Genomic DNA, 21,826 nt, shown 5'->3' with positions numbered 1-21,826 from the left:
AATTCAAGAGGAGGGAAATATAAAATTCATCTGGTCTGCCTAGAAAAATTGATAAGATTAGAGTTATGTATAGAGACCAAATGTCTCTATATAGAGAGCATTGCCCGTGGTCCATTTGGCAAGGGCAAGCATGGTGATGGTTGAGATATGCACATCTTCCAAAAAAACTGATAGCCTAGGATGAAGGCTTTTTTGCTATTTAATAATTCCACAACATATTACAGTTTATATTTATATCCCAATTTCTAGCCCAACAGGCTCTCAAAGTAATCTTGGAAACCACGTTTGTGTGTTGATTTTATTTATTTATTGCACTTAATGTAGAATCTGAGCTAAACTTTATCGATCTCCAGGGATGAGGCTTATAGAGTTGAAGTTAAATCAAAAGCTTAGAAATAAAGCCTACTTGAAAAGGTTTTGCATTTTAAAATAGGTCAAGGGGTCATAATGAAGTGGAAGGAGATGAGGGGTTTTGGAGAACTTTTGGGAAAATGTAACAAAAAGATTATTGCAGTTTGTCATGCAAAATGAACAAGCACTCCATCGTTTTAAAATGTAGCACCCATTGACATGCCAGCTTATTTTTGTATTTTTAGCATTCTTCAGTTAGGTAGTACAAAACTGAAGTAACTTCTTCCTCTTCCTAAGATTTTTAACTCAAAAGCCTCTTCTGGACTTGGAGAAAGAGTTTGTGAGCAATGAATGGAAGGCATGACAATGAGGGAAGAGTTACATACCAGCAGCAGGAAACGTCTCCATAAGGAAATCAACCCTTATAGTGATGACTTGCAGGAATTCAAGGAATGTTGCAGGTTAAAAAGAAAAATAACTAGTAATACTTACTGCTCACTGCTAGGAATTTGCATATTTTTTAATAGTATATAACATTGTAAGGGTCCTTTTCTTTGCCACTGTAATTGTAAGTTTCTTTTAATTACTTTTTGGCCAGGGCTGCTGCTTTTTTTATGAACCTGTGTTGGTAAGATAGATATCCACAGGTGAAGATTCACAGTACCCAATGCTGGGAAAAATGTCACCTATTGAATCCTGTCTCTTAGGCAGCTACTCACAGCACAACATAAAATCAGCCAGCTCTTACCAGGAGCCTGGGATTAGGCAGTGGTCTTGGATGATATGAGCCTAGTGGGCCAGTGATAACAAAAATGTATTTTGAATGCAAACCCAAAAGTCAAATAGGCAAAAAGGGAACAATCCAAAGTCCTGGTACAGCATGTGAATCAAAGGAAGCAGGAATGCAAGGCTGGGTAGAGAAACTATGAGCTGTTTGGGAAAGAAGAGGAAGGCCTGGGAGGTACAGGAAAGAGAACCCAAGCTGGAGCAGGTATTGATAATAAAGGGAACAGGAAGGATCCAGGTCAGAAACAGCAGAAGAAATGCAAGCATGATGCCCAAATTCCTTCCTATTCCATCCTTCCTCAGTTATGTATACAGGGGGGAAACATCCACAAGCCTCTTGGCAAATACTAGATATACTTTCTGTCTTGTCATTCCTTGATGCTCACACCTACACATCTCTCATGCTTCTCTTTCACACTTCATTCCATGTCCTTGCTGTCTGGTCCTTAAAGCTGATTCTGTCCTTGCAAAATAAGCCATGACCAGGAAGGATAAGCAATCCAGTAAAAGTATCCATGGCATTAGCTACAAAGATGTTATCTGGCTGTTGTGTAGGACCTTGTTGTGAAAGCTAGGCTAGATGACTTATTCAATCTTCTGAAGTTTTCTAGATTTGGAAGTATTTAGCAGCTTTTAAATTTTACTTCTAAGAGATACTGCAAGTAATTGTGGTACAAGTCAGAATGTGACTTTATGTTTTGTTCCTTATACTGCTGTATACTACAATTTTTAGAAACAACTTTTAAAAAAGAATTATGATTCCACATACTAAGGAAGGCTGGAGAGAGACAAGTGTGATCCACCACCTGTTCAAGCTTTTATTTCAGACCAGGATGATCATGATGGTGATTATTATTACAACTTCATATATAGCCCTCCTTTTTCACTGCAGCACAAGACGGATGGCATAAATAGAAAAGCAATTAAATCAGACAGCAAAGATCTCCAATAAAACATGTAGTAGAGCTATGATTACAGAGACTGATAAATAATGTAAACAAAACCTGCTTAAGGCAACAAAAATTGTTTAACAAATTACATAAAACATGAAGAAATTGGGTGACAAAGGTAGAAGACAATGCAGTAAAGAAAGGGAGGTGATATATGCAATAAGCGCTGCAATGGACTACAATGTTATCCCATACAGAAGCAATCTCTTGAGTTTTTCCATTAAAGCCCTTTGTCAAAATGGTCTCCTGGACATTTTTGTTTTGCACATTCTACAAAAGTGTTGGGGCCATCCACAAGATGGTGTCCACAAAGAAGGCACCTGAACTAGGATTGCCAGCTCCCAAGAGGGGCCTGGAGATCCCCTAGAATTACAGTTAAATTTCAGGGTAGAGGTCAGTTCCCCTGGAGAAAATGGCTGTTCTGGAGATAAGATCTGATGGCATTATACCCCACTGAGGTCCCTCCCCTCCCCAAACCCCATCCTCCCCAAGATGCATTCCCCAAATCTCCCGAAATTTTCCAACATGGAATTGGCACCCCCAGCCTGAACAGCAGTTGCCAGTTTTGCAGAGTGGTACCTTCATGGAGATCTGTTCAGTTGCGCAACTAGCCTTGCAGTGACCACAGCATGGACCCACAGTCAAATCAGCTAAATTAAGGGAGGGTGCCATCTTCAGAGCTAAGTGAAGCGGAAAGAAAAGTAGGCAAAACTCATCTGGGTTTCTTTTAAGAAGCCCTCTTTAGTTACTGATTTAAGACCATATAAAACATAATAAAAGTTAAGTTCTTTATAACATAACATCTGGTAACTCCAATTGTTTTTTTCATCATGAGGTATATAAAAGACTGTGTTTCCCTTTTCCCTCTTAGAGATAAGTAAACACATAAGCAGGGATATGGTCAGTGAATGAAGATGAAAGAAAAATACAGGCTGGCTTCATCTCTAGATATTTCTTACTTACAGACCTGATTATTTTAGCATCACTGAATAGTTAAGCTTGTTGTTTTAGAACAAGAGTGTCAAAGACCATCCTCTTAAAAAATTCCAGTGCATCTTGCAGCATCTCTGCCACACTCCTCTCAAATTACTGAACCATCTTCATAGTTAAGAAACTGATGCTTATAGGGCAAAGCGGCAAATTCTGCTGTTGCATGGTATAGCATCTTCCCATCTGTTCCAAACCCCTCCCCCAAATTAGCAACATGTGTATTAAGGAAAGTGGAGCAGCATGTAAAGGAGTGCATTTTTAGCATAGAAGTGTATAGTATTTTCTAGAGAAGAGTAAGGTGTGGATGTGGGTGTAAAAAGTCCGTGTATCTAATTCTCAGCTGTGGATACTTAAATCTAGAGATTGAGGCCACAAACAGACAACACAGATCTTTCTACAAACCTGAAAAATGCCCAGACTGGCAGAAAAAATGTGAAATATATATATACAGGTGTCAGATTCAGTGGGAGCTCACAGGAGTCCAGCTCCTGAACCATTCTGAGAGTTCCACCTCCTTGTCCATTGAATAGTATGTGCAGCTGCATAACAATCCCTGGATGAGCTCCACCACAGTGTTAAATCCTACCAAAATGATAAAACATTCCCACTCAAATGTCATGGAAAAGTTTATGGCTCTAAGAAATCCCAGTTTTTCCCACTCAAATGTTATGGAAAAGTTTGTGGCTCTAAGAAACAGATGCCCTCAGAGGCCATTGCTAACCTTCTAGGCTTTGTTTTTGCCTGTAAAAAGCAGAGGGAGGGGTCTGGGCCCTTTGCAGGGTTGGTTTATATTTGACAAAGGACTCATGTAGGCCAGGCTTGGTAGAACCACCTGTTTGGTGGGTGGGAAGGACAGAGAGAAGCAAAAAAAGAGGATGGGGTACTCGGGCTTTCAGGACATGGGAAGAGGAAACAGTGGGGGAGTGGGAAATGAGATGCCTCCTGCAATCTCTTGAGTCCCTTGCTTACATATATACACATGGCCCCATCTGCATGTACTTACATGATCTATGGATCAGACTAATATAGAGAGGACAGAGATTTTTCCACAAACTTAAGAGAACTCCTAGGTTTGCAGAAAAATGTGCAAAGTATTTTTAAGAATGGGATGTAGGTTTTAATATCCAGCAAACCACCTGGATCACACCATGTGGAAGACTGAGGAGATAGAAGCACAAATACTGATGTAATGTTACCAAGCCAGATATGCTGTGGTGCTGCAGGTAGGCAGACAGGCGGAAGACGCAGGAAGGAGCCAACCCCTCCCTGCAGCATGGCAGGAAGGAGAATGGATGAGTGAGGTCAGCTGTAAGTCAGCTGTGACTTGAGAGCACGCACTCACGCACACACACATCCCTCTCATTCTGTTGTTTATTTCTTCAGTGAGGAAATGGCTACTGAAAATCCCAGTTTTTCCCACTCAAATGTCATGGAAAAGTTTATGAATGAATCAATATGATATATGGATCAATTTGGTTTTTTGTTAACTGACTAGATTTAGAGAATAACAACACAATATACTTTTCCTGGGAATGTCCTATATCTGGACAAGAAATATGTCCTGGAAGTGCCATTCTTTTCAGATGTGTGGGGAGACTCTCAATTCAGATTCAGATTGCAGCATGAGAGATAGGACTGAGGTCCTCCTCCTCTCCATTAGCTGCTATTTGCAAGAAGAAGCTGCAAGAAGAAGCTCCAAGAAGCTGCTATTTGCCCCACAAAGGAAACTTAGTGTGGATTACATGTGGATTACATGTTTCCCCACTGGGCTCCCCAAGGCTGTTCCAAGTCAGGAAAATGACATGATGACACATGGAGAAGGAAACTTAAAACCCATCTCGCTGCCTGACACAGAACTCCTGACCCCATATATTGACTTGACCTGGGACTATACCTAGGGGAAATGTAGTGGGTAATTAGGTCCTTAGTTTGCCTTTAGGCTATATCCTGTCCATGGGTAGTCCCAGATCATAGAAAGAAACTCTTTTGCTCATTCCAAAATGGATTGAACTTTTTCATCTCCAACTGGTGAATGATCTTATTTCTGCCACTCTGGATCAAATCCAACCATGGTATTCTGTTGCTGTCCTGTGGATAGATCACTATGACTTTGTCTTCATTAGTGATAAGACGTGTTGATCAGTATGTTATGATCACCTTTCACATAAAAGTAGAATTGGGCAGGACTAAAAGGGGGGGAGATAGATTCACAGGTGATCTTCTTGAACCTCTGGTACTTATGACAAGATTCTTCACTTCCCACATTCAGAGTGGACTAGCCTATTCAAGTTGGGGGGGAAATCACTGGTCTTTTTATGGAGTGGCCGAAGTAGTAGCACAAGGTGTACAAGGGCATAGGAAAATCTGTAATTAAATTTTTGTCCATCATATAAACAACCCCAGATGACTCAAGCAACCAAGAGAGATAGATCACAATGTTTTATATTTTTCCTCTTGATCTGTTGCATTACACATTGGAATATGGAAAGCATATGTGCAACAGCCAAACCATGCTCGCCTCTCCAGTTCTTCACCCTTTCACTACCCACTGAAAAAATGGCAGCTCACTACACTTTGATGTTCTCTTTCTTATGCCAGACAGAGCAACCCATATTATGATTAGGATTTTATGCCATCCGTCTTGTGCTGCAGTGAAAAAGGATGCCTCTTAATTTTTTATCTGACTGGCACGTATGAATCTTAACCAGCATAAATTAGGCACTACCTTTCTTCCACATTTGACTGCATGTCTATTCAAAGGGCCAGAAAATGTACTCCCAAGACTGTGTGATGTGACAACTGGCAGATTAGAATATGGGACTAATAAAAGTCTGATCTGGGACCAAGTTGAATCAACAATCCATCAGTCTGTTAAACAACCTGCAAGTAAAACTGTATATAGTAATTCCAACAATGGCCGTTTTCCCACTGAGCTTACCTCGGAGCGACGTCCCTCTTCACCGCGCAGCGTCTGCGTGGATTTCCCACCAACTGCTCCGAGGCTGCTCCGAGGAACCAGGAAGTTCCCGACCTTTTGCGTCGCAAATGGAAACCGCTAAAAACCAGTTTACATCTGCGACGCAAAAGCCGCGGCTCTTCCTGGTTGTGTGCAGCAGTTGGTGGGAAATCCACACAGATGCTGTGCGGTGAAGAGGGACGTCGCTCCGGAGTAAGGTCAGTGGGAAAATGGCCAATGATTCTGAAGTACACTACTAATTTGACTATCATATCCAATATGCATACTGCTGTAGATAGTAATCAAATTAGACACAGCTAGATCTAATGAATAGACTATATTATTCTGACATGGATTATTCTTTAGAAGCTCCAAGAGGATACTTCGCTTAAAAAACACATAGTCCAAATGCTTAAAATAATGTTAACCCAGTGTTAAGTGTGAAACTTGCCATATTATTTGAATGGTACTACAAAAGTCTCCTTTCCAGCCATTCGACTAAAGTCCACTCATTCTCTAATGATAACTTTTCTTAGTGTAACTGCTAAGAGATAATATATTCATTCTGGATTTTTAGAAGGGTACTGTTATAAGGATTCCTCCCTCAAATATCATGCCCTCCAGTTCTGTGACAATTCCAAGAGCTGGCACTACAGTGCCTAAATAGAACCAGGGAGTACTTGGTTCTGTTCCCATTCTGAACTGAATGGGTTACATTGGCCCATTCACCATCAAGACATGAAATGAAAGTGCCTTTGCCAGCTGAGATATATTACATTAGTGATATTGACAGTTATTAGAGAGAACCAACAAGCTTGCAAACTATTGTCATTTGTGCTAATATACACAGTTTTGGGGGGGGGGGGGGGTTCAAAGGAATGACTTTACCCAGTGATGTGAGGATTCAATTATGGAGATAATATTCTGGGGGGGGGGGAGGAATACCCCTCTTAGGTAAAGCATAATAGTAAAGCACATGGTTGCATGCAGAACATCCTGAATTCAATCTCTGGCTATTACAGTTGAAAAGGATTCCAGGAAGCACTGGTTGGAAATATCTTTCCCTGCCTGGGACCTGAAGAGTTGCTGTTGGTCAGAAGAGACAATACTGAGCTAAGTAAGATCAGTGAGTGGTCTTAATTAGTATAAGGTAGTGTCCTCATGTTTATGAACTCATCTCCAAGAATAGTGAAGAAGTGGGCATTATCAGAATTCCAAAGCCAATGAGAGGCCAGTGTTAAAGGAATGAACATGCATAAACTGTTCCTGATAATGACAAATCTTCAAGGAATATATGGAATGGCATAAGAAAGTATTCTTATACCAGTGTTGTGTTGCTTCGGGAATAGCTTCCAGTTGGGGGTGCCATTTTCATGCCTCCAAAATGTGTTCCAATTTCATACAGAAGGGCATATCTTCTTTTTAGGTCAGAAGCAAAATTTTTAAAAATGTAACTGATTTCTATCACTTTACAATGCTTCTTTGGAGGTAATGTTGAAAAGAGAACACCTGCTTGAAATGATTAGCTTTGGATACACCATTTACAAATCTAATACAGACCCACCACCCTTTACTGTACAAACAACTAATTTGTTGTCTGCTTCCTCACCCCAGAAGCCTAAGAGGTAGGCAGGCCATTGATATCGCCTTGTTTCAGAGGAGGGACGAAGATGTTGATTCACCCCAGACGACCCCTTGAATTTCATGTCTGTGGTGAATCCAGGCTCACATGAAATGGCAACAGTCTGATGATCCAAACTGCAATTATACTCTTTATGAGTGTCTGTGCCTGCAATGGGAAAACTAAGTCCACCCAATTGAGAAACATACTCTGAACATAAATAAGGGCCCAAAGGAAATAGTGGAGAAATCAGTCTTGAACACAGACCTTTAAAAATCAGAAGCAGCTTTTAAGGTAACTTTTCAGTGATCTCTATGGGGAAACACATAGCATCAATCTCTCAACATTCCGGGGGGGGGGGATTATAAAAAGAAAGGTGATACAGTAACAACAACTACTAAGGGGGAAAGTGAGCTAGAGGCTTAAGGCTGCACCTACAAGAGCAAGACAAACGCCTTGGGTGGGCGAGATGTCACTCAGGCAGAAGGGCAGCCACTTCTTTGCCTCCCTCCCAAAGATCTCTCCTTGGGTGAAATTACTGATATTCTGCAAGCGGAGAGTGGGTGTCTGCCTGGAGCAAGCAGTCAGCGGTGGGTGTGGCCAGTTGGATGTCGGCGGGAGCTCGCGGCTGCTGCTGGTGCCGCCACCACAGAAAACAGACAGGCAGGGCGCAACAGCAACAAACACCCTTCCAGCAACGGATTGAAGTGTATTGTTTATGCATCACAAGGTCAAGTCGAGAACTACAGGAGGGCGGACCCAGCTCCTCTTCTTCCTGTGTAAAACTGTGCAAAGTTCTTTCTCTCTTTGCTTCAAAGCAGCCCCCTTTTTAGTAGTTGGGAAAGAGAATTGAAAACCAGTTTCGTGGGACAAGAAAGGGGAGGGGGGGGATGTTTCTTAATGTCCATCTCTCTCTCTCCTCCCCCTTGGCGCTGCTACCGAAAAGGAGCAAGTGTTTCACGCCAGCCGGTTCGCGGCCAAAAGACGTCTGGCGGACGATAGGAATTAAAACAAGTCTTTGTTGTTGTTCCCCCTAAGGGGGTGGCATTTCAAATACCATTATCATTGCCCATTTCTCCTGAGAGAAGAACCAAGTAACTTTGTGACCCACAGGACACAATTGTGTGATCCCGCTGTTTCCCCCCTCCCGCCACTTTGCCTCCTCCCTCCCTCCCCTCTTGTGCACTTATAGTTAACGCAAGCCCCCCCCCCCCATTCCCTGCGGGGGGTTTTGCTGCGAGGTTCTTTCCTGCAGAAAGGTTTTTTAAAAAAACCCTTCTCTCCGCCTTGCACCTCATGTTATTTGCAAGAAACGTCTTTTTGACGCAGGAAGAAATGGCAAATTTGAAGTACGTCATTAATATGGCGCCAAAAGATTTTGTTAAGTATAAGCTTATTTTTTGTAAGGTTGCCGTAGCAGACTAGTGTACGCCTGTGCATAGCTCCGATGAGGTGGAGGGGAGAGTGTGTGTGTGTGTATGAAAAGGGGAGGAAGCGAAGAAAGTGTTGCAGCTCTGTGATCTGTGTGTGTGCACTGCCGCCGCTGTTGTATGTGCGCGAAGCTGAAGATCATTGCGAAAGTGACCTGATCAGGCTTGTAGAGGGAGAGAGCGAGCGAGGGAAAAGAGGGAGAGCGCGTCAGTGTATGCAACCCGACCCCTTTCCAGCTGCCCAGGGCACAAGAGAAAAGAGATGGGGACTCAGCGCATCGGAGGGAGGTGAAGAAGAGGGAGGGGTGGGCGAGGAGTGCGTTTGGGGTGGGAGGCAACACATGCCTAACACAATCAGGGATGGGACCCACGTCTGCCGCTGCTCCCGCTGCACCTGGACCTGCTGCTCGTCAGGAAGAAACAACAAGCAAGAAAAGAAGAAATTGAGGGAAGGGGGGGTTGAGGGGGCGGTGGGGGGAGGAAGAGGGAGAAATCACCAGCATCATCCTAATTTATATACTCCTTTGAAGAAGTCTTTTTTTCGCCAACAGGGGAGGAAAAAAGGGGGGCCAGCCATAGAATTCCGGGCAATTTGCAAAGAGATCAAAAAAGTCTGGATTTAAAAAAAAGAAAGAAAGAAGAAACACGCACGCAGGGCTTGTTGGATTTTGCACCGAGCGGCCATCTCAGCTGGAAGCAATTCTTTTGGGGTTTTTTGTTGTTGTTGCATCCATGGAGTTACTTTGTATCTAATTCCTAAAAGGAGGGTATCCTCTTCAGATCCTACGGCAGGAGGAATGGTTCGGCCCCTCCGCAATGGTCCCGGATTAATCTTTGCAAAAGGATATATTCTATGAACGGTTACATTTCTGGAGTATCATCCCCACACCTCTCTTGTAACCCCAGGACATTCTCAACTCTTGGAGGACGCTCTCTACCAGCCAAGGTAAAAGGGTGGAGAATTGCTCCTTTTTTCTCCCCCCCCCCATCTTCTCTTGATTTTTCCCCACCCCTTCTTGCATTTGTTTTAGTGCTTCCTAACTGAGCTGCTTGCAAAGAGGAACGGGGGGGGGGGTGGGAGAGGAGGGAGGTGTGCAGCGTTTTTAGACATAGATTGCGCATGTTGGTCAGTCATGTTTTAAAAGGGAGGCGGCAGGAATGTAAACAACAACTTTTTCAAGGATCAGGAGCTTCTGGAAACGGTTTCCTCGAATTAATGACTGCGGCAGAGCATTCCCCAAAAGGTCGCTAAGGAAGAGGGACGGGTGAGAAAGGGGTCAAGAAGCACAATTTATTGGGGGGGAGAGGATGATCCAGAAGGGAGGAGGAAAGGGTTCGGGAATGATAGGGACCCGGAAGGGGTGGAGGGTTAAAAGTGTCTCTGTGTGCGCGCGGGTAGGCTATGTAATATGTATGTGCAAAAGGGGACGGCGGCAATTAAAAGAGGCACGAGTTTCATTTTTGTTGATACGCAGCACGTTTTGGAGCCTTTGCATTTTCTTGAAGCTGGTGCACCCACATGATCCGCTCCTCTCACGTGCTGGGGTTGTGGGGTCCCTGCCAGCTTCTGCAACAGACACAAACAATGCGCCCAGGAGGCAGGCAGAGGAGAAGCAGCAGCGTCGCCTTTTGCAAGGGTGGGCGAGCCCCGCTGGGCTTTGAATGGCACCAGCTTTTTGGGGCGCCGATGGCTTTTGCAGCCGCGTTGCAACGGCGCGCGAGGGCGGGTGGGTGGGGGCGGGGAGGGCGAGAGTCACGCCGCTGGGGGCATGGAGCGATTTGGGAATGGAAATGTACAGGCAACGGCTGCCGCTGAGCTGCGCGGTGGGGCTGAGGACTGTAGGGGGCGTGGCTGTTGTTTACCTTCTGAAACTCCCCCGGCTTCCAACGGGCTCCTCCGGGGGCGTCTCATCTTCTCCTCCATCTCTGCCACTGAATCACTCCCGCCTCGCAGCCCTCCCCCCAGCCTCACGCGGACGCGCGGGCTCCTTTTCCCTCTCCTCCCGAAGGCGTTCTGCTTCCCTCATGCTCGCTTTGCTTGCCTTACTGCATCTCTGCATTCCCTCACTGGCTTTGCCTGTGGTAGGCATTCCTTCTCCAGGCGACACAACATGTTTTCCTTGCCGCTTCTCTTGCAGCCGTTCTCCACCCTCCCCTTTAGCTGCTCTTCAAGAGTCCTCATATCCAGAGCCTTCTCTCCCCACCCCCTCCGAAGAGAAAAGAGTGATCCCGGGGCTCAAGCCCGTCAGGAAGTCGCGATTTCTCTTCTGCAAGCGCTCCCCGCAGCCAGTCATCCCAGAAGTGTGTGGGCTGACTGTGGTTGTGCACGATGGTGAGGAAAAGGTACTTTCCACACGCTGAAGCCTCAAGGCCTTTTCTGTGTTACTCTTTGGGCTGTGACTGAACAGCAGCTTCTAGCCTCCTGTATTCAGCTTTCATGTTAAACTGCAGTTAGACTCCTTTCCCCAAGTGCCAGTTAGCTTTTCTAGTGAATGTTCCCAAAGCTGGCATTCTTAGTGGAGTGGGATGCTTGTTCATCTTTCAGAACTGTTAGCATTGCAAGTGAATAAAATAATAAAGAGCTACAGAATGCACACAATTGAACATGTTTCCTCTTCCTAAGGTATACCTTCCTCATGCTCTCTTTGAACCAGAATGAAAGGTGGGACATAAATATTTGAATAAATAACTCCTCCCCCAAGGATCTGATAAAGTCTGGATGAAGTTATTTTGTTTAACATAGTTTCTTTTTAAAAATTCATTTGTGCTTCCTTCCATCTGATTGCTCAGCCTGTCTGTGTTCTTCCCTCTCACTTGGTCTCTTGTCTCTCCCCCCCCCCCCCCGAAAAACCCCAATCCTCTCAGGCTTGTAATGCTTATTACACTTGATTCTTGTGGCTCTTGCAGGGTTTTTTTTTCAGACAGTTTCCCAACACTGTTTCTTGCCCATGTTTAACACCTTCTGAGATGTTCTGCATGTCTGCACTGAATTGCTACTGTACCTCACTGGGATTTTCTGACATCATTTATTTGGAGCACTCCTTTTCTGTTTTTTTCAGTGCCTCCTTGAGGCAGATCTCTGCTAAGTACCCCACCCCTCTTTCTCCTGCTCATACATTACATTTGCACTCCCTATCACTGTTGGGACTTTCTCTTGGTCTTATCTATTCCCTACAAGCAACTTATAGTCCTTCAGTCTAGTCTTGTCAGATATATGCTCAGATACCCATCTTCTTAGCTCTTGTTAGTCCCCACACCAATAACTGTCATCCACTTGGATCTGTCCTTAGCTACTTGTTGACATCTTAAGATCTATTTCCACGTTTCTTTTTTTTCTTTGAATGCTATGTCAGTTTCTCTGCTCGCAGTTGCTCACTGCACTCAGGCATCCCCTGACAGTCTGTTCCTCTCTCATTTGGCTTCTTGTAGCTTTTGGATGTCCTCTTTTCTCCCCTCCCATATCACTCTTAGTCTTGTAAAACTTTCGTACTCATTACTTTCTCTGTGTTCTTTTAAGACCTGATTTTGCTATAGTCTCTGGTCTGCTCTTAAGCAGAGTATAATTCACAACTGCAAATACCTTATTCTGTGTCTTTGCTTGTGTAGCTACACTTCTCAGGAAAAGACTGGAAGGTTTCTTTAAATCACTTGGCAAATAGTTGGGAGCCTCCTAGCTGGAATATAATTTTATCTATTATCCTTTGTCTTTCACCTTTACAACCTTAAACATTTCTTACAAGCAAAATATACATTGTTGGTGGTATAGCTAAAACACTTTTTTAATGTTAGGATCTGGCTTTACATCTAATTGCCTTCTTGGATGGCAGTGAATCTATTTGACAGCATAATACCCTGTAGAAGGAGATGCAATCAAAGTTTGAATGGTGTTGGGAAGGTGGGGATGGACTTGCTGATTGTACAAAGCAGCTGAAGTTCAGATAGAGCTGTGTAGCTAGAGCCTTAGGTGCCTTGAATGTGATTAACAGAAGCACCAGCAACATGTCATTTACAAACAGCTTATTGAACTGTCATTCAATGTAATGCAGAAATTTTGTAAATTTACATTCAAAACAATACCAAACAAATCTTTACAGATGAGGCTTTGGTTCCAGACTTTAAAAAAGGTAAAGGCAGTCCCCTATGCAAGCACCCGTCATTTTCAACTCTGGGGTGACGTTGCTTTCACAACGTTTTCACAGCAGACTTTTTACGGGGTGGTTTGCCATTGCCTTCCCCAGTCATCTCCACTTTCCCCTCAACAAGCTGGGTACTCATTTTACTGACCTCGGAAGGATGGAAGGCTGAGTCAACCTGGAGCTGGCTACCTGAACCAGCTTCTGCTGGAATCGAACTCAGGTCCTGAGCAGAGGGCTCCAACTGCAGCACTGCAGCTTTACCACTCTGCGCCATGGGGCTCTTGATTCCAGACTAGGCAGCAGTTAATTCCGCTTTTCATAGGGGTTAAATCCTGCCCTGTCTGGGGATAGCTTGGAATAGCCTGATCTTGGCAGATCTTGAAAGCTAAGAAGGGTTGGCTGTCTCTAGTATTTGGACAGGAGGCCTCCATGGAAGTCCAGTGTCCTGATGTGGAGGCAAATTAATGGCAAACCACCTCTGAACATCTCTTGCCTTGAAAATTACAAGGTCGCCATGAGTCAGATGGCTTTTGGCAGTCAAGGCTGCTGCTACAGGGTAGGAAGGTTATCCCTCATAAACTTATCCCTTGTTTATAGAAGCTGATTTTGCTTAATCAGATTTTCTCTAAGGTTGTTGCCATTGCAGGCTTACTTTAGAATAGCTACATTATGGTGATCAGATATACAGAGCTGTTGTCACTTTAATTTTGTGTAGCAGAGAGAGTTGGGGCAGTTTTTATCATGCAGCGATAAGAAAAGCTACACCTGCTGGAATTCCCTTGATAACATTGTTACTGAAAACAGGATATTGTTCTCTTCTGACACTAGATCCAAGTCTTCATGGGCAGTTTTTCTAAAGTTGCTTCAGTGTCTGGCCCTACCTTCCCCACCTGACTGAAACATGACCACTATTACCTTGTTTCTAACTCCTAATTGGCAGTAACCTTCACTTTCCCTTATTAGACTGCACATGCTTTCTCTCTCTAAAACAGAAATTGAAATCCTTCTGGAAGAGAAAGGTGGGAAGTTGTAGGAATAGAAGTTTAAATTATGATTTAGAAGTAGTCAATACTGGACAGCTGCTTTTGAGTTTTGTCTATTATAGATCAGTTTTGGACAGTGTTGCACAAATGCCTGGGAGAAGCAAGGCCATAATTGTTGGTCTTATAACTGAGTTAAATCCATAGGGGCACCTGGCTTTTGTGTGAGCTCTATCAGGTAGATATTAATTCTGCTCCCTTTGTAATTGTGTCTTAGAGAATAACTTAGAGTCTCTAAGTTGTTTCTTTGCTATACAGTTTAAGACTCCAAAGTCAGGTCTTTGAGAATACTAAGGCTTCTCCAGCTACTCCACATCTTTCCAAATGGAATTATTGGATTCTGTATATTATGTAGCTCTTTCTCTTTGCCACCTTTTATGCATTGCTATGTTGGGGATGCCCATGTATCTTTCCCTAGATAAATATCTTTAGTCGTCACTGGCATGTCTGGACTTGTTTCTAGATAAGCAAAGTGGAAACAAATTAAAAGAGAAAGTTGTCATAAAGAAATAAGTTCCTTCTAGATATGGAAAAAATTGCAAAGCAGGCAAAGGTGAACAGGGCCATGTTTTGTCTTAAATTTCAGTGTGCAAACTCTTGATATGTAGTCTGTGTAGGGGGCAGGAATTAGATAGGACAGTCCCTCTTTGGTGTTACAAAAGAACAAGTATCATTCCATTCATCTCCCCTGTCCACATTATGTAACACACCAAGGCACTCTTTGAGAGGTATTATAAATCTGTAAATATAAAATAACTTCGTTTTAGTCTGCCTTTTCTAATTTTTAAGTCACAGAGGCATCTGATGCAATTATGTTTTCATGATTTTGGAATCATAAGGTCTAGTTTCTTATTTTTTTATATTGCAGGAAATAATTAAGTAGTTTTATATTAGGGTAACTCCATTCCCTTCTCATATGCTTTATGTCCTCCAGCAGAGGGCCTGCTGTTCAGCTAGAAAACCATTGCAGGTTTCCCAGTGGGGAAAATGGAATGGAAAGCAGTTAAATAGTTAGATATTTGGAAATATTCGTTATAGCTTTGCATCTTAATTGCAAGGACAGAGCAAAAATAATAAATGCAGAGCCAGTTCCAGCCATTAAATTAAATATTTATTGAATATTACTATAGGAAGTTTATCTATTTTCTATTGGTTCCTGGCTTACTTATTTCTCCCAGGTCCACTATCTTAGATTCACCTGGTCCCCAACTTAATACTAAGAAGAGTAGTAAAATGCTTTTGGAAGGTCATCTTCTCCACCTTACCAACTTAGTTGGTCTTAAAGGTGCACTTGTCTACTGCTGTGTTCTATAAAAAAAACTTGTTGACATGATAGTTATATCATAACTTTGCCTTTTGGTTGCTTCAAATAGCAAGGACTGAATAACACTTCAATATTGCAGTTGCTAGGTGAATACTTCAAGAAATCTGTGTGCTCCCCCAGGATATCTTAATTCCTGGAAAACATATAGTGCTGGTATTTCAAGCCATTCATGCTGCAGAACAGAGCAATTGTAATGCCATCTTTAGAGATTTGTTGCATTTCCTCTCCTCCCAGGGGAGGAGTAGTTTGCTCTGGTTTATTGCTAAATTATAGCACAAGGAGAATACCAACAAATTGCTGTATAATAATTCCTTATGATTCTTGATGGTTTCTGATAGATTTCAAGCATAGTTTGCAGACTGACATGAGGAAGATAATCTGTTTGTTTCTTAACCTTATCTGCACCAAACAAAACTTAACTCTGTGCTGTTGTGGTCATAGCTTGTTTACAGAATGGAAGTTTGGATACTCCCTTAGAGGGTTCCTTCTGCTCTGAGGCTAGAAGAGCATCTTGATGTGGATGATTCCCTGCAGTTGCTCAGAGAGGCAGAACTAAACAGTTCCAACTTCCTGACTCTGAGGTGGGCTTGCTTAGTTTGGTCACTTCAGGAACTAGTAAACCCAGGCACAGGAAGGAACAGAACAGAGATACAATGACAACCAAAACAGGTAGGCCACGGTTAGAAACAAAACAACTGATAAACAGAAAAACAGTATAAATGGGATTAAGGAAGGATTAGAACAAGCAAGCATCTTTCCCCTGCTGTTTGAGCACATGGGATAGATTAGACTCAGAACTCCTTTTTGTGGGGAGGTAAATATTCATCTCTTTTCTTCCTTTTCTGTCTTTCTGTTTTTCTCATCCTCTTTGTGGCTTTTTGTGGGGGTGGGGCAAGATGTCCTCCTAACCTGAGAGCAGAAGGAAACCTTAAGAACATAAGAGAAGCCATGTTAGATCAGGCCAATGGCCCATCCAGTCCAACACTCTGTGTCACACAGTGGCAAAAAAACCCTGTGTATATATATATACACACACACACACACACACTATGGCTAATAGCCAATGATGGACCTCTGCTCCATATTCTTATCTAAACCCCTCTTGAAGATGGCTATGCTTGTGGCTGCCACCACCTCCTGTGGCAGTGAATTCCACATGTTAATCACCCTTTGGGTGAAGAAGTAATTCCTTTTATCCGTTTTAACCTGTCTGCTCAGCTTTATGGTTCTGCTCAGCCTTATGGTTCTGTCCTCTCTCTGAGGAGGGCATCTTGGAATAGGATTTCCAATAGTGGTGTCCCAGTGATTGGTGAGAATTAATTATTATCCACCACTTGCTGCAGCACTCTATATCCAAAGGTAGTTCTGGCCAAGAAGGTGTTAAGTTTGTAATGTCTAACAAATGTTGAAACTGAAGATCATGTGGCTACCTTGCATATTTCCTCCACTGAGGCTTGATCAAAGGCTGCATTAGCGGCTGCACTTCTCACAGAGTGTGCTGTGATCCCTGTTGGAGCCAGAATATTGCTTGCCTTGTAGGCGTAGTAGACAAACTGGTGAATGGCGTAGCTAATGGCTGATCTGGACATCTTCCCTTTTTCAGGGCTGTTAATGAAATGAAAAGAGAGTCCATATTTCTGAGGGAGGGACGGTGGCTCAGTGGTAGAGCATCTGCTTGGTAAGCAGAAGGTGCCAGGTTCAATCCCCAGCATCTCCAACTAAAAAGGGTCCAGGCAAATAGGCGTGAAAAACCTTGAGACCCTGGAGAGCCACAACCAGCCTGAGAAGATAATACTGACTTTGATGGACAGAGGATCTGATTCAGTATAAGGCAGCTTCATAGATGGACTCTACATCAGGCAAATTCTGAGGGGTCTCTGGAGGTGTAATGAGTGCCAATCTTTCTCCTTAGGTAGTGAGGATGCAGGCAGAAGAATGGGAGATTAATTTTTTGGCTTCAGTGGAAGGCTGAGTTCACCTTTGGAATAAAGGTGAGATCTGGGTAGGGCATCATCTTGTCCTTGTTGAGGAGACATAGACCTTTCCTGACTGACAGTTACGACACACTCCCAGAAGAAGTCACTGCTGTGAGGAAGAGGCTCTTCATTGGGGGTTGCTCTCAGTATATACAGAGCCAAATAAATACCCCCTAAACACCTTACTGGTATTTTTGGGGTATTTATTCAGCCAAATCAAATTTTTCTAATTCAGCTACCAGTCCAGCTGAGCCCAAATAAAAGCTGACATTATTCAACTTTTATTTGGGCTCAGCTTCGCTTACTGAAGCAGTGCGAGTTCACCCACCTTCTGAGTGAACTCACACCACTTCTGGATTCCTCACATGCAGTTTGGCTTCACAAAAGCCATTTGAAGATAAAATTCCCTTTAATTGTCCTTGTGGAAGACACATAGGCATTTCCTGGCTGACAGGGCTCACAGTTCTGACACACTCACACACCTCAGCAAGGGAAGGGAAGGTATGGAGCTGGATAAATTTAGCAATATTTCCCAAATCCCAATATCATACCAATGTTGGGGTTTGGGAATATCAGTATATACCAATATTTTTTCCAGTTTGGCTACAGCTGCTACCTGGCAATGAAGGGTGGATGCTTTCAGCTTTTGATGGATGCTGTATTGTAAGAAGGCCAGCAGATGGCCCAGTTCTGGGTTGAGGGGATTGATGTGCTTGCACTGGTCAGCCAGTTGGAATTGTTGGACCTGTAAGGCTGAAACTGGGATGGTCTATTGGTGTGAGGGCCCCTTTGAAGGGAAGCTCTGGTACCTCCCTTGGTCTGGTCTGGTCCAGAATAAGGAGTGGTAGGAACAGAAGGAATGAGAGGAGAAGGTTCTCCTGATGTCCCTATTCAAATGTTTGGGCATGGCCATCTTTTTATCTCCACTCTCCATGAGGATCTTGTCAAGGCAGTCCCCAAACAGTTTTCCACCCTGGAATGGGTACGCCATTAGTATGGACTTAATATATAGATATGCTTGCCATGTACAAAAGTAATAAGAGTGCACTTGGTTGTGCACTAGAAGCAGCTGCCGTAGAATGTGATACAAAAGTCATTGGCTTTGATTCTTCCTTTGTCTTCCACTCCTTTCTCTGCTCCCCACTCCTTCCCCTTTCTTCTTCTTAATGGCCCTGGAAAAGGCCTTGCGGACTTTCAAGGAACATGGAAGGGACAGTTTCCTTTCTGAAAAGGACACAGGCCCTCTTCTTCTGCCATTTGTTTCTCATGGAAAGCTCGCCTGGCCACACTAGTCCAGAGCCAACCAGGAAGGCCCTGGCCAAAAGTGAAGCTTAACAATGCATCATAAAAAACTCTTCTAATGTACATGGCTCTCTTGGCCCCTGAGGGCTATGATGATATGCTAGGCTCCTCCATTGGAACCCCCCATAACCCAGATGGACTCCTTGACTACCAGAATGGATCTTCAAGGGGGATATGTACAGTTTCCCCACCCCCTTCTGCAGTAGTGGGTGGGTGGAATCCTTGCTCAGCTGATCTTATGGAAATTCGAAGGAGAGCCTTGAGGGAAGAGCTGCAAAGGACCCCAAGAGTGATATTCCCCCATCCCATCTTGGGAGTCCAAATGCTCAATCTGAGATCATCTTTTCCTGCCCCCAAGGAAAGGTCCAGGTGCAGGGACGGGCATACCTCATCCCATCAGGATCCTGACTTTCAGTGGCTGGAGAGGCTGGGAAACTGTCCCTCAGGCAGGTAAAAAAGAAAAGAGCAAAGAGCAAGCAACCGTGCTCCAAAGTTGGTCTCCTTAAGAAGGCAGGAAAGTCATGTCAACCACCCTGGAGACAGGAAGTTGAAAAGTTTAGTCCTACCTCTCTGAGCAGTTGATGGGAATCAACCATATTAAGATGCTCTCTTCCATAGAGCAAGAACAGGTAACAGCAAGTATATTAACATGTGTGGAGTGAGCTTACTCAGTCCTTATTGGGTGGGATCTTTCTACTTTTGCCTTCATACCACCAGAAATTTGTCTATCTACCAAGGATGTAATGTGAATCCCTGCTATATTACAGCAATCTCCCAAGTTTGGACATCTCATTTCCTCCACAATTCAGCTCTTTTTTTTGTCCTCCTTTTTTCCCTCCTTATAAATCTTATTCCTACCACAAATGCCCTCTGTCTCTTCTGACTTTTTTATTTTAAATATTTTTGCTCAAAGTGATTAACTTTCACTCAGAAATAACTTATGTCATTTGACAAATAAATATCACTCCAGTAGCGTTAAACTTGGGAAACTTAGCAAAGGCTGCCTACTATGCTGTGGGAGTTAGTTGTGGATACTGGACATTTCCACTGGAGCATGTGCTTATGTTCCACAGTAATGTTGCAGGACCTTGATAAAATCTTGAGATGGAAACAAGGAATAAAATCATGTTTTTAGTAGCTCTGTCTTGTCTGTGAGGAAAATTCTGATCTCTCTGTGATTTGGAAAATAAACTGAGGTTTACTATAGATGTATGACAATATGAGCTCTGAACTCTCATTTGATGAGAAATCTGTCTTAACCCCCCAAACCCCATTTATTTCAAATTGCAAACTTAAACGCAGTTCTTGGGTTCTTGTTGAACCTGTGCTACATTTGAAATTTTGAGAGCAGGGAGTGGGCAGCATAATAGAATGGCTGCCATGAGGTCAGAATCACAAGTGGCTATCATGAGGGCTGGGTTTCTTCCTGTCATGACAGTTGTTTTGGAATGGGTGCTTTCTGCAGCCTTCTGGGCTCTTCTGAAGCACCCCCTGCTCTATTGAGGTGGGGAAAGGCAAGGTGGGCTGTTTAATGAGGAAATGTTTGGGAAAGAACAAGTGGGGCTTTTTTTGTAACAGGTACTCCTTTGCATATTAGGCCACACACCCCTGATATAGCCAATCCTCCTGGAGCTTACAGTAGGCCCTGCACTAAGAGCCTGGTAAACTCTTTGGGATTGGCTACATCAGGGGTGTGTGGCTTAATATGCAAAGGAGTTCCTGCTACAAAAAAAAGCCCTGAACTTCATGCTGTGATTGCTGTGGAAAACCAGCTGCCTCCTTCCTTTATGCAGGGTAGCCTTCTTGATTTAGAGATATTTACATAAAAGAGGTGTAATGTAAATGCCTTGGTGCTTCTCTTATCTTTTCAGTAGCAGCTATGCCCTCTGGATCTACACATGGTAGGATATTGCAATTCCATTGTGCTATAGTTATAATTTACCTTTGGATTTTCCTGTGTGAATGAAACAATCAAGGAAATCAGTGATTATAGTAGCACAGCATACTGAGTGTGCGGAACCAGCATCTACCCACCTCTCTCCCGCATCATTATGACAATGTTCATTTTTCTGAGAATAGGAAGTGAGCACAACTACATCTATGAAAACTTCAGGGAGTTTCTAAACTTTTGGCGCATCACCTCTAGAATGCACTAATAATTATGACTGGAAATCTGTTTCTTTTTTATTATAGCAGTTTTAATTTTAAAAATCTATATTCTTTCTGGATGTATACTTCCCATTTTAGATATGTGGTTTCTCTTGTGTGTACTATGATCTAAGACCTTGTTCTCACTGAGGTGGTAAACTTATGTATGAGCCATAACGCTTCAGGCTGCTGGTAAAAGCTAATGTGATAAATTTCATACAACAAAGTTATCCACATAGAATTCTAGATGTCAGGAAGAGGCCTTCTAGCCTAGCTTTTTCCTACCTCAGTGAGCCTTGATTGTACCCCTATGAAGAGGGAAGAAGATGAGAGAATTTTGATCTTGTAGAGATTGGCTATTAGACTGCTTGTGTTTTCAGCAAAACATTCTAAAGGTATTTTTATTTATTTTTTAAAAATAGAAGTATTTTATAGAAAAATAACAAAAGAAGCTTAAAAATTAAAAGACATTGAACTGATCATCCCTCCCCTTTCTTGCCATTAGGTGCCCGCTGAGTTACATCAGCTCTGTAGGGTTTTTAAGGCAAGAGATGTTCATTACCTACTTCTCCCTTGCCACCCTGGACTTCCTTGGTGGTCTCCCATCCAAGTACTAACCAGGGCTGACCCTTCTAAGTTCTGACACGATAGGGCTATCCAGGTCAGGGCAATAGAATTGAAGTATCTGAAAAAGGATTTCTAGAGCGAGTTACAGATTTAGAGAAAAGATTCCTTAAATGCCACTGGGAGTTATGTTCTCATTTTTTAAAATTCAGGTATGTGGGAAGAACAAACAGGAAAAGGGGTTTCTTTCAG

General features: G+C 43.2%; 1 protein-coding gene across 5 annotated transcripts in view; it reads left to right on the top strand.

The window, feature by feature from the left end:
- The first annotated feature begins 8,260 nt into the window (after positions 1–8,260).
- Positions 8,261–21,826, top strand: part of JADE2 (jade family PHD finger 2) — a 290,477-nt gene continuing 276,911 nt past the window's right edge. The window contains exons 1-2 of one of the 5 annotated variants that reach the window (XM_060240452.1): positions 8,261–8,384; positions 9,636–10,030. In XM_060240452.1, coding sequence (XP_060096435.1) covers positions 9,938–10,030 — 93 coding nt within the window. In that variant the 5' untranslated portion in view covers positions 8,261–8,384; positions 9,636–9,937. Of the gene's footprint in view, positions 8,385–8,924; positions 9,004–9,093; positions 10,031–10,182; positions 10,350–21,826 lie in introns of those variants that run through there. The other 4 variants (XM_060240456.1, XM_060240451.1, XM_060240454.1 and 1 more) reach the window with 4 other exon arrangements.

The sequence above is a fragment of the Heteronotia binoei genome, chromosome 5 (assembly GCF_032191835.1).
Source record: "Heteronotia binoei isolate CCM8104 ecotype False Entrance Well chromosome 5, APGP_CSIRO_Hbin_v1, whole genome shotgun sequence".
NCBI classification, from domain to species: Eukaryota; Metazoa; Chordata; class Lepidosauria; order Squamata; family Gekkonidae; genus Heteronotia; species Heteronotia binoei.
The sequence above is the reverse complement of the archived record's forward strand: the minus strand, read 5'-3'. Positions and strand labels throughout refer to the sequence as shown.